The sequence below is a fragment of the Etheostoma spectabile genome, chromosome 8, assembly GCF_008692095.1.
Source record: "Etheostoma spectabile isolate EspeVRDwgs_2016 chromosome 8, UIUC_Espe_1.0, whole genome shotgun sequence".
Classification (NCBI taxonomy): domain Eukaryota; kingdom Metazoa; phylum Chordata; class Actinopteri; order Perciformes; family Percidae; genus Etheostoma; species Etheostoma spectabile.
In genome coordinates this window covers 326,181-340,063 of record NC_045740.1, presented here as the reverse complement: position 1 = coordinate 340,063, position 13,883 = coordinate 326,181, and the positions used below count along the sequence as shown (strand labels likewise).

Here is a 13,883-nt window from a genome sequence, read left to right as displayed (position 1 = left end):
GATGGGCCGATCTGGAATCTTCCCCTTATGAGGTCATAAGGGGCTAGGTTACCTCCCCTTTCTCTGCTTTGCCCGCTCAGGTCATTTGGCCCACCCATGTGACAGAGACATCGTGGCTTTCAAATGAGCAAAGTGGAAGTTGGTCAAGGCCACACCCCCAGCCTCCCGCTCTGGTGGCTTCAGATATGGTATTAGGGGACTACAAAGACCAATTTAAAAGCATACAAAAACGCCCCTGTCATGGAACCTTTAATATCAAATTCTTTGATCATTTTTAAAACTAGCTGTGTTTCTCCATATTATCTGGTCTGCAGCCTTGTAAACTGTTGGCTGGTTGGTTTGTGTACAGCAACCATAGCAACACACCGAGCTGACCATAAGCTGTAAACAGGCAAGAGGCGTAAACTGCGGTAAAAACCCTGATTGATTGTATACATATCCGAAGAATGCCTCTAAACCTTATTCGGAATATCCAACCCAAATAGGCTGTTTACATGAACTGTATCAACTTTGGAAAATTGTCATATTCTGAATAATAGTGGAATAATGGTATGCATGTAAACATACTCTGTGTTCTCATGATTCACCTGCTTCAGCATCTCTGTCAAATCTGCTCTGTGAATTCATTATCATCACCCTCACCTCACTTTTATACTACAGTTTGTGTTATATATCCAACAGGTAGTTGTGTAATTCATATATTGTATAAATACATACACCATATTAATAGATTCATATTATCCTGGGATGTATTTTTTATTTCATGTATTTTCAGAAGTGTGAAGGAGCCTCAAAGAGTGGTTACAGAGTAACACTTGACTTACTTACAATATTTACTGTAAGTTTATTCTATATTTAGATTTCCAAAAAAGCAACATCTTTTAGTTTTCAATAATGCCGTTTATTCCAGATCTCTGTATAGTGATAGGATCATCATGGTGAGGTCTGGTTAAAACATACAGTACCTTAGCTATTAATGTTTACTATTGCCAGCTCTTTACATTCTTGTCCTTCATTGAGACATGTAAGCGATAAAACACAAAAAGATGGAAAATGAAAATGCCACAGCGCAAAGTGAAAGGCCATTTTTTCAGTTTGTGTAGATTAGATTAGATTATACTTTATTCATCCCACAATAGGGAAGTTCACTTGTTACAGCAACAGTTTTTCCACAATAAAAACAAACAAACAAACAACAGGCAAACAGCAGACTATGTGTGACATTATATAAAAAGTATTGTAAAGTACAGTACAGTGAGGTGGCCATAGTTCGCAAAAATATGGCAATTAAGTAAGTGACGTGAAATTAAATTGAATAATATGTAATTAAATAATATAGCAAAAGTAACTAACCATAATATAAAGGATATTGAAGTGTGACCATAATATAAATAATATTAAAAAACTAAATACTCAAAAAAATATGAATACAGATAATAAAAGTAAAGATATACATAGAGCCATGGTGAGTGGTGGGTAATTGAAACAGGAACAGAAACTACAACATTATCAGGTGGTGCAGGTGGAGCCTGACAGCGGGCGGAAGAAAGACCTGCGGGGGGGGGGGTATCAGTCGGCTGCTGGAGGATCTGCTCAGGGACCCCACAGTGTCATGTCGGGGGTGAGAGGTGTTGTCCATGATGGATGTCAGCTCAGCTAACATCCTTCTCTCCCCCACTTCCTCTATGGAGTCCAGAGGACAGTCCAGGACAGAGCTCGCTCTCCTGATCAGTTGATTGAGTCTGCTCCTGTCCCTGTCCGAGCTGCCCCCCCCCCCTCCAGCAAACCACAGCATAAAGGATGGCAGAGGCCACCACAGAGTCATAAAAAATCCTGAGGAGAGTCCTGCACGCTCCAAAGGACCTGAGTCTCCTCAGCAGATGGAGGCGACTCTGGCCCTTCTTGTAAAGTGCATTGGTGTTATCAGTCCAGTTTAGTTCATTGTTTAGGTGAATACCCAGGAATTTTTTTTTTTGTGATCAACTGTTTATTATTTTCATTTCACAAATTAATAAAATCACAAATAAACCACAGGCAAAACACTGGAACATAAAAACGTGTCCCGGGACCAAAACATACAGAGAGGAAAGACGGGAGGGGAGGAAACACAAAAAGAATGCAAAAGGAAGAGTGTACAAAACAGCTTACAAATAATACATGCAGAAACAGGCATACAAAACAAGACAGGGGACCAATCACACATGCAGACAGAAGCAAACAGAACTAAAGACTTAACACAAATTGTGAACACCCAGGAATTTGTAGCTCTCCATTACCTCAATGTCCGATCCTTGGATGCTCACCGGTGGGAAGTGGGATGTTTTCCCCCTTGAGTTGACGATCATCTCCTTCGTCTTGCTGTACCTGGTCACGTTATCTGTAGACCTTACAGACTGGACTCTTGCATTAGGTGTCCTATGTTGTTAACAGGCACCGGCTAATCAAAAACCAGAAACATTGTGCACACCCGTATGAAGCTTTTTTAGTTAACATATTTTTCTTCTCTTACCTTGATTTAATTATATAGCTTCTAAATACATAGCTTTTTTCTCCTCATTCCCTCACATGGTCAGAATAATGCCAGCGGCAGTGTGACAAGGCGCCACATGTGGGAGGCAGTGACGGACGGACAGAGGTTCTGAGAGGCAGGCAGTGAAAGGGTTAGCGGAGCTGGTACAATCACATGCCTGCTGGGTTGGAAGCGGAGAGCAGACAGCTAGGGAGGAACTGAGAACCTTGCGAGCAGTGTAGGCGTAATCACGGCCCTATTGTAGTGAACAGTTGGGCTTCTAGAGCTGTGAGCAGCAGGGGACCAAAAGCCCAGGCACTGCCCCTGCAAATCACCATGTCTTTAACATTTCTGACAAAAAATAAGAGCAGCGCATTGTACTCAAGAGTGTGTGGGTTTGCCATGGCCTTTACCAGGTAGATCAAAAAGTCTTGACTTCAAATAGAAGAAACTGCATGCATGACTTGTGACTGCCATTTCTTACTAAATGAACAGAAGGCAGCACAGAATGTACCTGGATTTGTTGCCTACTAGTAACACGGCCTAAGAATAGCATTTACAGTCAGTGGGTCAGAGGGTCAGTCCAACTGTACAATTTTGTTATTTTGAGAGGTGGTGAGTTACAGCATAATCTAAACCACTGCCCAAAGTTTGCCAATTGTTCAGTTCTCAGTGATATTTTTCATACCAAAATCTAGTGATGAATATAAGTGATCTCGAGTCCTAGTCTCAAGTCGCTGTGTGTTTACTGAAGTCCAAGTCACCAGCTTGAGTCCCCAGCAGTTTTATGTAAATTGTAAGCTCAAACTATCACAGACACAATCAATACAACGTTACAGTATTTAGCAGAGCAGCATCTTTGTTATCATCCACAATCTGTAGAGCATTTGGTTAGAAAAATCTTGAATATGTGACATTTTCCCAAGAACACAATCAATACAGTGTCTATGTTATAATTATCATGGATAATCAAACTCTGAGCAAATGAAGTACTTAAGCATGATGAGGGATGTTGGCATGGATCTGAAATAGTACTTAGGGCAGTTTTAAGTCATTTTTTGGGTGATGAATTAAGTCAGTTTGATTCTCAAAAATTGTAATGTATTTATCCAATATGCACTTAGAGGAATAGAAGAATACTAAACAGTTGTGATATGACCGTGTTCATCCTCCGCGCAAAGGGACTATGGGCGGAAAATAGCACTCGTGCTACAACCCGGTACAAAGCATCTCTCCTTGTTCTTATACTAGGTTAATGTTGACTTGTGCATTGTCGCTGTTTCAGTAAAATAAAACTAAAAGAACTAAAAAAAATACAGTCCAATCTACATTTCCTAAGAGAGAAGGGGAAGTGCAGAGTAGAGGTATTATTTTTGCAGTCTGTTCTTTTTCTTTTTAATGAGTAACAGTGACATGGTACCAATGTGGTATGTATATAATTTCCTCCTAAACCCTTGATCTTTCACATTCAGGCTGATAATGACTGTTTTTAAGATGAATGTGTAGAATGCTAAAAAGTATTTATTTTATATATATATATATATATATATATATATATATATATATTGCGGTCTCTTCTTGCTATGCTTTCAATAGCACAGTACTAACTTCTCAATTGCAAGATTTGTGTTTGGGTGATTTGCATAATTTCTTTTGAACAAATCATACACTAATTTGGAGCTTTTAGCTTGTGCACCTAAAGAGCATAATTTTCCTTTCACACTGCATTCTGAATGGATTTGGTGTCATTTCTTCCATTACTAGAGTAATGTATAAATGAATTAAACAATGGGCAGTTGTTGTTGTTAGACAGAGTATCATCACACACTGTTGTGACTACTCCCTTCAAGTACTCCCTAGAGGAGAGAGCTGACATTTGGAATCTGGAATCCATTACACCAGCCCTCAGTGGACTTCAGCCCCTGGCATCCCTCAAGGTCCCTGAGAGAAGCTGGGCCATGTACTTTAGTCTTTAGGTCTGGCCAGCCTCGACTCTCCAGGGCCCCAGAAGTCATGTTGAGCCTGAAATCTGGCCCACAGGAGACCAGCACTCTACTGCTGCCTTCAGCCGAGGCAGGAGAGACTGCAGTGCAAACACCATCATATTATACAGCACAGGTGCGGTTAAAAGCGAATAGGGACTCCCTTCTTTATTAGAGATTTTTCATGGCTGTTAGTGACAGGCTTTCATTTTCATATGCTTATATCTGTGCTCTCACTTTCTTTCTCTCCTCTCACTGTCTGTCTTCCTCTCTGTCTGTTTTTCATCTGTCTGTTTTTCAGTCTCCTTACATCTTGTCTGAAGTTTTTTTCTCATTTCTTCAAGTAGTAACGCCCCATGCCTCAATGGAATATTACTAATGGTGGCACATGGTACATATTTTGTCTTATAACACCAATAAGAATCTTCAACGAGAATCTTTTCTTGTGTGTTGTCAGTCTTGTAAGTGCTGTTTGGCAAACTTATCTTGGACTGTTATGTGTTATGTCTGAAGTGACATCTATCTTTCCACGCTACTGCGAAGGTCTGATAGGCTTCAGTGATCCCGTCCGTCTGACAGGTTCAGCCATCTCTGCAGAGAAGCCCAGAAGCCCTGTTGGCGTGGCCAGTGGGTTCTAAGTCATTGCCTGACCAATGCCCTTGGTACCCATTTACGGATCTCTCGGAAGAAGCATGGCGCTTCCACACTTCTTCTGTTACACGACAATGCCCACCATGCTTCTGGGAGCTTTCGTTGATTTAGCCATTTCTTACACTCTTCAGTGGATCTATGCCTCAACACAATTCTATCTTGGACTTCTACTAAGAGTTCCTCGGACTTCAAGGCTTTCCGCTTTTTCTTGCTACGTACTGTGAACTATTGGACCTTGTTCACAAAGGTGTGTGCCTATAATTCATGTCCAATCTACTGGCTTTTTCACAGTTGATCAGTAGATCCTCATTTCAGTTTAAAATACAAGGGGTCTGAATAGTCTCCAATAAACACAGTATGTTCTTCCTTTAATTATCTCTCTCTCTCTCTCTCTCTCTCTCTCTCTCTCTCTCTCTCTCTCTCTCTCTCTCTCTCTCTCTATCTACTCTACATTATGTCTCTCCTCCTCTCCTTCCATAAGTAGTAGCTCTCAGAGGAAGACCAGGGTGATTCCTTCACTGCACTTCAGACAAGACACATCAGGAAACTCTCTTCATCCCTCTCCAACTGTCTCCTCACTTAACATTCTGCTTCCCATAGGAAATAGCCCCCATTTATTTAAAAGCTCCATAGCACAGCCAAAGCACATATTCAAGAATATAAGCCATGGCTAACCAATTGGATGTTGCACTTGTGAAGGAAACTGTAGTGACAAAGACAACGCTTCTCAACTAACATTCAGTGGTACGGTCTTGCCAAGCCTTACTGTGCGTTGTTTATTGTGTGTCGTTTATGGAAAGTAATTGGACAATCTTATATGATAATAAAAACAGAAGAATTCACTGCCTTGCATTTTGCTCCTGGTCTCCCACATTGAATTGTAATCGGCATCACATGGGTCCAATCAATGGCCTGATAGCGAGGCTATTAAGACTCAGTGAAAGGTACAAAAGGCCAAGCAGACAACTATCTATGACTATGTTTGATGGCTCTTTGTGTTCTTGTTACCAGACGTGCTTAGTATTCTCTCTGCAGTAGTGGACTGGAATGCAGAGAAATCTATCATGAGTAGCTGATGATCTAAGGCAACTGTTTAAATAGGTTGCTTTTATTGTTTTTTTTCCTCTTTGTATTGAAATGCACCACTTATTCAAATAGAGCATTTTGACCTTCAAAGTTTTTCAGGGTGATAAAGGGAAAACAAGATAAGAATGAATGAAGTGAATGGGTAATAGCTTTGTTGTGATTCTGTTAGCAGGCATTAGAGCCTCCAGAGTCTAATAGCAGAGCAGCACCTGCACACAGCCAAGCAGGCTCACATCTGAAGTACCAGGCTGGCACACTGACACAGTGTTGAGAGTTGGTCATCTGTGTGTTTCAGCAAAGCTTTGAACTGTTGTTGCTTGAACTGCATTGAACACCATGGCAGTGTTGAATCTGGGAGATCAAAAATGGTGTGTGTGTTTGTGTGTGTGTGTATGTTTACTTATTGAAGTGTGGTACGTTATTTACTGAGCCTTGTGGCATTTGACACTGGGAGGTGTTAATGTGTCATTGTTTAATAGGTTGCTGTGTAGAGAGAGATAGAAACTGGCATGCTTTAGGGGAGGAGAAAAGATAGGTCATATCACACACTTTCTCCATACACATCCAGATCTCATGCTCGTTCTGAAAAGAGGTACACACACCCTAATGCTCAACTATCAAACTGCTTCTTTGACATCAAAGCAACGTTGATAAAGCAGACACCCATGCCAGACACACGTACAGGTATACAAGTGCGCACTCACAGACAAGCAGAGGCAGGAATATTTAATTCATTCACCAAGAGTTAGTTTTTGCCTTTTTTATCCATTTAATTCGTGGCTGTGCTCCAGTGTCATGCTGCAGGCTCTTGGATATCTTTTTACAGGTGTTTTGCGTTCTCTCGTAAGCAGACAACTTGACAAGCATAATAATTGTATCAGAGAAATGCAGCTTAGATGTTTATTCAAATGCTGTTATTGTTGTGGAGGAGTGGATTAGTAACTACTCTCCTTCACTCCACAACTATCATTGAGGTTTGCTTCAGTTTCACTTCAAGTTCTGCACTGGAGCTTCTCAGTGACCAGAGAAGAGCGGAATATGGCAAACTGCCCGACCTACCAAAGACTGTTTAGTTTTTTTATTTCATCATTTATATCAAACAATCAATGTGGCAAAAGAAAAAAAAATAATAATCAGAATTTACCAAAGAAATAATGATAATGAAAAAATAAAAAGATAAGTTCGAGAAGAAGCAGACGGATGTATAGCAGCTTATTAGGTCCTGTCCTACTACCAATAACTTAACAATACAACAATATACAACAATACCTTTACATTACAATTCCATTCCTGTTTTTTGGTCTATTCCTTTCTAAATTGGTCAAGTATTGATTTCTTTAATCTAATTTTTAACTGAATGATATTAAGGCTCTGTTTGATGTCATTGTTCAGTCCATTCCATAATGTCGCCCCACAAACTGAAACACACATGCTTGTAATCGCAGTTCGCACAAGAGATTGTTTAAACACACATTGTCCTCTTAGATGATATCCCCTGGCTCTTTCCTTAACCATTACATGTATGTTACATGGTAAATTATTTCCTTGAACTTTAAACATAAATCTGCAGTTTCAAATGGAACAATGTCCATAAATTTCAGCAAATTCAGCGAATTCAAAAACAGATGATTAGTGTGCTTTTAAGATTATTGTGATTTATTATCCTTATTGCTTGTTTTTGCAATGTGCAAGTATTTAGTAAGGTGCTATTGTAGGTATTTCCCCAAGCTTCCAGAAAATATAACACATATGGTAAAATAGAGATTATGTTAAATACAGAGTGTGTAGTGTATTTTGGTTCAATATTTATCTAGTTTTGACCAATATACCAATACTCCTGGCCATTTTCATGCACAGATATTAAATGTCGGGCTTTACTTTCATAGACTCTTTAGATTATTGTTATCAATTCTATTTTAACATATGTATTTGTATGATTTACAAATATCATGAATTTACTTTTGTTTAAGTTTAAAGATAACCTAATTTGAATCAAACCAAAGTTTTACTTTATTCATTTCTTTTGTAACCTTTTCCAGCATCTGGTGCAAGTCATCCCCACAACAAAAAATATTTGTCACCTGCAAAAACAGTAAATTTTACTACATTTGATACTTTCCAAATGCCATTTAGGTAAAGTATAAACAGTTTGGGGCCTATTACTGACCCCTATAGAACGCCACAGGAAATACTAAGACTCACTGAGCGGTGATTACCCATTCGAACAAACTGACTCCTGTTTTCAATACAGTTTTTTTATCCAGTTGTAAGCCACACCTCTGATGCCATACCTTTCCATTTTCTTTATTAGGGTTTCATGATGTGAGTCACCATATTTATACAGTGGAATGACTTTAGCTACTTTCATCTTGTCAAGAAAATACTTTTTAATATGATTTAGATTACATACATATGTTAGTGGGTCCACAATCCCATCTTTTACTTTTTTTTAATCAATTTTGAATATTTTGAAGCATTTTGAATTGTTTTGGACATCCAGGGTTTTTCTGAATATTTACTTTGATTGTAATATTGTTTAATCGGACCTTTTTTATTATATAGAGTTGTAAATATGTCTAAAAATAGTTCATATGCATTATTAAGGTGAGCTTCCTTGCTTACTTACTTCCAGTTATACTTTATTAGCTCATTTTTAAATGCAAATCTCCTGTATTTAATCTCATTGCACTCCCTTTTCCCACTATAATTACAATCATGAGTCACAAAGACTGACAGGTGGTCACTTATATCATTAATTAATCTACTGAAAGAGTTGTTTTCCATATTGTTTGTAAAAATGTTATCTATCTGAGTGGCACCATTAAATGTTACTCTGGCTGGTTTTGTTATTGTTGGAAAAAGACTCAAACTATACCTTTAGTTTCAATGAACTCTTCCGTCAATTTAGTTTTGTAAGTTGGGATTTAATAAGTCAAGAGATAGATCCTGCAAGAGATGGTTTACCTCAACAGTACAATAAGGGGCTTCCTATTTGATTATATTCTTCTGTCACACCTTCAGCCAGAGCCACGGCTTTTCTTTATAGTCTCAACCACAGCGCTAAAATCCCCTTTAAAAATCAACTCAAGAATGGGTGGTTGAGGTTTACCCACCTAAGATCCAGGCAGAAATAGTAATGATATATAGCAGCAACTCTGACTTTTTTTAAAACTCTAAAATACATGTACTTTGAATACAACTGTCTCAGAAATTAACTGCAACATAGTCTGCACAATGGGGGATTCCAACTCCAAAGTTAAGAAACCATGTGCCATGTGATATATGTTGCTCTCTGGCAGATGTTGCTCTCCTCCTCTTCCCCTGCAACTGTACTACTTGGATCCCTCTACTCGTTCTATCCCTCCATTCCCATGTGGCTATCTGGCTTAATCTGATTAGACTGACCAGTTTCCAGTACTGGTCATGCGTGTGTAAAGACCACTGGTAGAAAGTTAACGGAGGGAAATCAAGTGAGAAAACTGTCAGAAGCAGGGAAACTGAGGAGAAGTTTAATGTGAAGCCATGTAGACAGGGGCACTTGGCCTTAGTTTGTGTTTATGTTGTTGGCTTACCTCCGGGATGGCTCCTTGTCCTTGAGAGTACAGTGGGTCAACAGGTACTAAGGCACACATGCATTTTCTACACAGATAACAAATACATACACATACTGTATGTCCACAGTCCTCTTAGCATTTAGATACCCTCGCCAATTTTTGGAGGCAACACAGATAGGCAAGGCTTATCTTCTATATATATTTCCAGACAACAAGGTGCGACAAATATCTTCTGACAATAGGATATCCCGATGCCATTCAAGGTGCACTATTGTGAGAGCAAAATCTGTTTTATCAGCAGAAGTCACAAAGTAAAGCTGCATCAGACATTCTGTCTAACTGAGATGCCATAAATGTGCGTGCCCAGATTAAACTCTGCCAGCTGTGTATGGTCACTTCTGAAACTGTCTCTATGCACTGGAAGGGATGAGATAAATTCTGCTCAAAATTAAAATGCACTCATTATCTCTACACGCCCATATATCCTTTAAGTTTCAAGTGAGGTTTGTAGGACCACCACACAGCAAGATAGCACTATGTTTTTTTCATCTCAGCCTTCTTTCAAACTTTTGAATGAAAATGTTAATGTCATTTTAGAGCTGCAAAACAAACATAAGTTGTCCTTTTCTATTCCCAGCAAATGGTCCAGCGTGGTCTAAGGGTTTTGTATCTCCAATGTTGCTGCTCTGACACACCGTCAAACTGAATTCTGTGGTCTTGCGCCTCTGTCACACCAATGACCATGGTTGGACCAAGAGGATTATCTGACCTTTGTTAATTCAAACCAAGCCAGTCAACACAGGTTGATCCCTGATCATGACATTTCAGATATGACCTGTGCCACAACCCCAGAGCGATGCATACCTCACCTGCTGGAAAGGTGTGGGGAGGTCAACACCCATATTCAGTAAACGGCTAACTTTGTTGCATACTCCAGTACAGATGTACACTGTCAGAACTAGTGTTTTGTACTTGAATTCCTCATTGTACATTAGGCTCTCTGCAGCTTCTAGTTTGAACTGTGAGCTCAGACGAGCTACATAAGAGCTAAATAAGAAAGAAATGAGGCATGACGTGTAATTCACATCGAAATCGACTCACGTCCAACCCACCACTCAACCTGGGTCACAGAGCTGAGTCAGTCAACGTGGGTTTTCCCTTTTTTACACAAAATCAACCGTGGTTCAACACTAGTTGAGTCCTCGGTGTAAAAGGGGTATCACAAACCACACTTGTTGTGTGAGTGAATGACTGAATTTTCATTTTGTGGAAATCTATTCCTTTAAGGGAGAAGTATAAAACTTCAGATGTTTGATTTACCGTGTTTAATATGTTACCTCTTTTGTCCATATGGTATTCAGTATTGTACATAGTAAGAACATACAGTTTGTGCTCTACAGTTTGCCATTTGGAGCCACTGAAGAATCACCAAGTCAAACCTTTGGCCAGTAACAAGTCTTGTATGGTCTGGCTACACCACCTATCTATTCTAGGATAGGGGGAAAAAAATGCTCTGACTTGTTTGTATTTCTTAAAACCAATCACAACCATCCTGGGTGACTCTAAGCCCCGACAGTGGAAGTGGTGAGAGGGGAGGGACTTAGTGCGCCTGGCAATGTACAGACATACAGACTAACCAGTAACCAATCACAGGTGATTGAAATAGCTATGTAAATCATTGCTTTCATTTCTCCAAATTGACTAAGAATACATTGTTCTTCACAGTCATTTGAGTTAGTCAGTTATTTGAGGGAGCTGCTGCAGGGGAAGAATATGCACACAGTCACAACAAAGACTAAATCAAATAGTAATCTGTGGTTGTTGGTAGTTAATTCTTTTATGTAAACCACTTACAGTTAAGTCATAAGTTAAATCTTTACTTTATAAGTAGTATGTGAATACTCATCCTGAACTTTTTTTAACTTTTTAAACAAAACTATTTGACTACAGTGTAAATCAGGACATGTATTCGGATTGTGTCTACCTTGCTGTTTTCCTGTACTCAATGCATGTGTGTGTGTGTGTGTGTGTGTGTGTGTGTGTGTGTGTGTGTGTGTGTGTTGTGTCTGCTTGACTGTCTTTCAGAATACACCGGTAGGCAGATCAGTTTTCATGGTGAATGCCACAGATCCAGACCAGGGCACTGGAGGCAGCGTTCTCTTCTCCTTCCAGCCCTCCTCTCCCTTCTTTTCCATCGACGGGGCACGAGGCACCGTCACTGTCATCAGAGCCCTGGACTACGAGATAACCTCGTCGTACCAGCTCACTGTCAACGCCACGGTCAGCACACACACATCACAGAAAATTAGCGCAGAACCAACACATCAAGTCAAATGAATGGACATGCATAAACTGAACTTTTTTTTAATTTTGTCATCAGGATCAAGACAAAGTGAGACCTCTGTCCCGGCTTGCCAATTTAGCTATCACCATCACTGATGTCCAGGACATGGACCCCATTTTCACCAATCTGCCCTACAGCACCAACATAGAGGAAGACACTCCCCTGGTCAGTAATGCAATCCCACCTGACATCACACTGCCACAGCTTATATCCTATTCATGCAGCTTGTATTTTTTTTTTTACTTCGTTGCTCCTCCCAAGCTCTTTGTGTCCCATGTTCATACCACTCTTTGATTATTAAGGTGGTGTTTGGATCAGTTGCAAGAGAAATATGGTTAAAAATCAAGGCTTAAGTTAGTATCACGGCAGGATCTCACCTCTCATCCTCCCTCCTGAGCCTCCCCCCAGGAAACACACACACACACACACACACACACACACACACAAACTCTACCCTGGGCCCCTACATACAAGTGTTGGAGGCTGTAATTATTGTGGGAGATTTACAGTCTTGCATTAGGGATGTGAGGCCTCTAGCAAAGGTCACTGGGTCTATAGGATTTACTGTATCTCTCCATATTACCTCATCTGCTCATACTGCTGCATATGTATGTGAAGTATGAAGTCTTTGTATTGTATGAAGTACTAAGCAGTGAGTGTCACTATAACCTTACCTTTGTCTTTATTGCAAGTAGGTTTGTAATGGCTATTTAATACACTGAGTGTCTGTTTCCCTGTACACTATTATGTTCACTCCCCTGACTCTGCCCTCTAAACTTGGTTCCCAGGTGGCTAATGGTCCAGCTATTGATGTTTCCACTCAGGGGGAGAGGGAATTACACACAGGGGCATAATACTGTCCGTCCTTATTTCTGTTCTGTCTCTCTCTCACTATCAGTTTATTATGCCTCTCCCTAAGTCTCTCCCCTACCTCACCCAACCTACCCCACTCAAACACCCGCCCGCACACATCCCTCGTCCTCGGCCTGCACGCGCTGTAGTAGAAATGTCAAGTGCTACATTTGCATGCATATTAACGGTCCATGACAGAGTCGAAGCCTGGTGTCTCCCCGACGCTTTGATTCATCAACTGTCACAAGGAAGGCCACAAGGGAAGGGGGACTTGTGAGGGTGTAGAAAGAGAGAGGGAGATGTTGGGGTGAAATGGGAAAAGGTGGAAGAAGTTGGGTGAAAAAAGTTAGATGATGAAATAAAGGAGGAGGAGAAAGTTAAAAAGAGAGGCATTACGTTGGATCTCAAAGTTGACATTGGTGAATGGATTCCAGATTTCTCACAGCAGCTAAGCAGCGTTAAGCCTCAGTAATACTGCCTTGGAGCGTTGAAGCTCTTGCCTCTTACAGTAGGGGGCAGTGTGTAATCCTGTTACTGCAACGTTGTAGGAGGAGGTCAATGACTGAGGTCATTTGACACGACAACAGATACAGGCAGGATAAGTACTTAAAGTAAGAAAAGAAAGAAAGACACAAAAATGCAGGCCAACAGTGCCACTGCTCTTGAAAACGCACACACAGAGACACACACTTCAGATGCCCTCATGTGCTATTCTAACAGGCATGTGTCACTTCCATTAGACAGTGTTGGGCAGTGATAAGCCGAGGGTGTGCAGTGACAGAACGAGTGTCAACTGTTCTCAAGGCCCATGACATTTACACGTAAAGGGATATTAAACTTGGATCCCTGTCATAGGTCATTTCTCAAAGGTGTGAGTGCACGCACACACACACACACACACACAC

The 13,883-nt window shown here is 40.4% G+C and overlaps 1 protein-coding gene and 1 long non-coding RNA gene across 5 annotated transcripts in view; one reads left to right on the top strand and one right to left on the bottom strand.

The window, feature by feature from the left end:
• The window catches only part of cdh23 (cadherin-related 23), a 196,641-nt gene that overhangs the window by 72,999 nt on the left and 109,759 nt on the right, over window positions 1-13,883 (top strand). For all 4 annotated transcript variants that reach the window (XR_004332902.1, XM_032522253.1, XM_032522250.1 and 1 more), the window contains 2 exons: window positions 11,868-12,062; window positions 12,163-12,291. Coding sequence is in view for 3 of the 4 variants with exons in the window: in XM_032522253.1 (XP_032378144.1) it covers window positions 11,868-12,062; window positions 12,163-12,291 (324 nt within the window). In the remaining variant the exon portion in view is untranslated. The remainder of the gene's footprint in view (window positions 1-11,867; window positions 12,063-12,162; window positions 12,292-13,883) is intronic.
• LOC116693350 (uncharacterized) overlaps window positions 10,566-13,883 on the bottom strand; it is a 15,306-nt gene continuing 11,988 nt past the window's right edge. The window contains exon 3 of the long non-coding RNA XR_004332904.1: window positions 10,566-10,646. This is a non-coding gene — a long non-coding RNA (uncharacterized LOC116693350). The remainder of the gene's footprint in view (window positions 10,647-13,883) is intronic.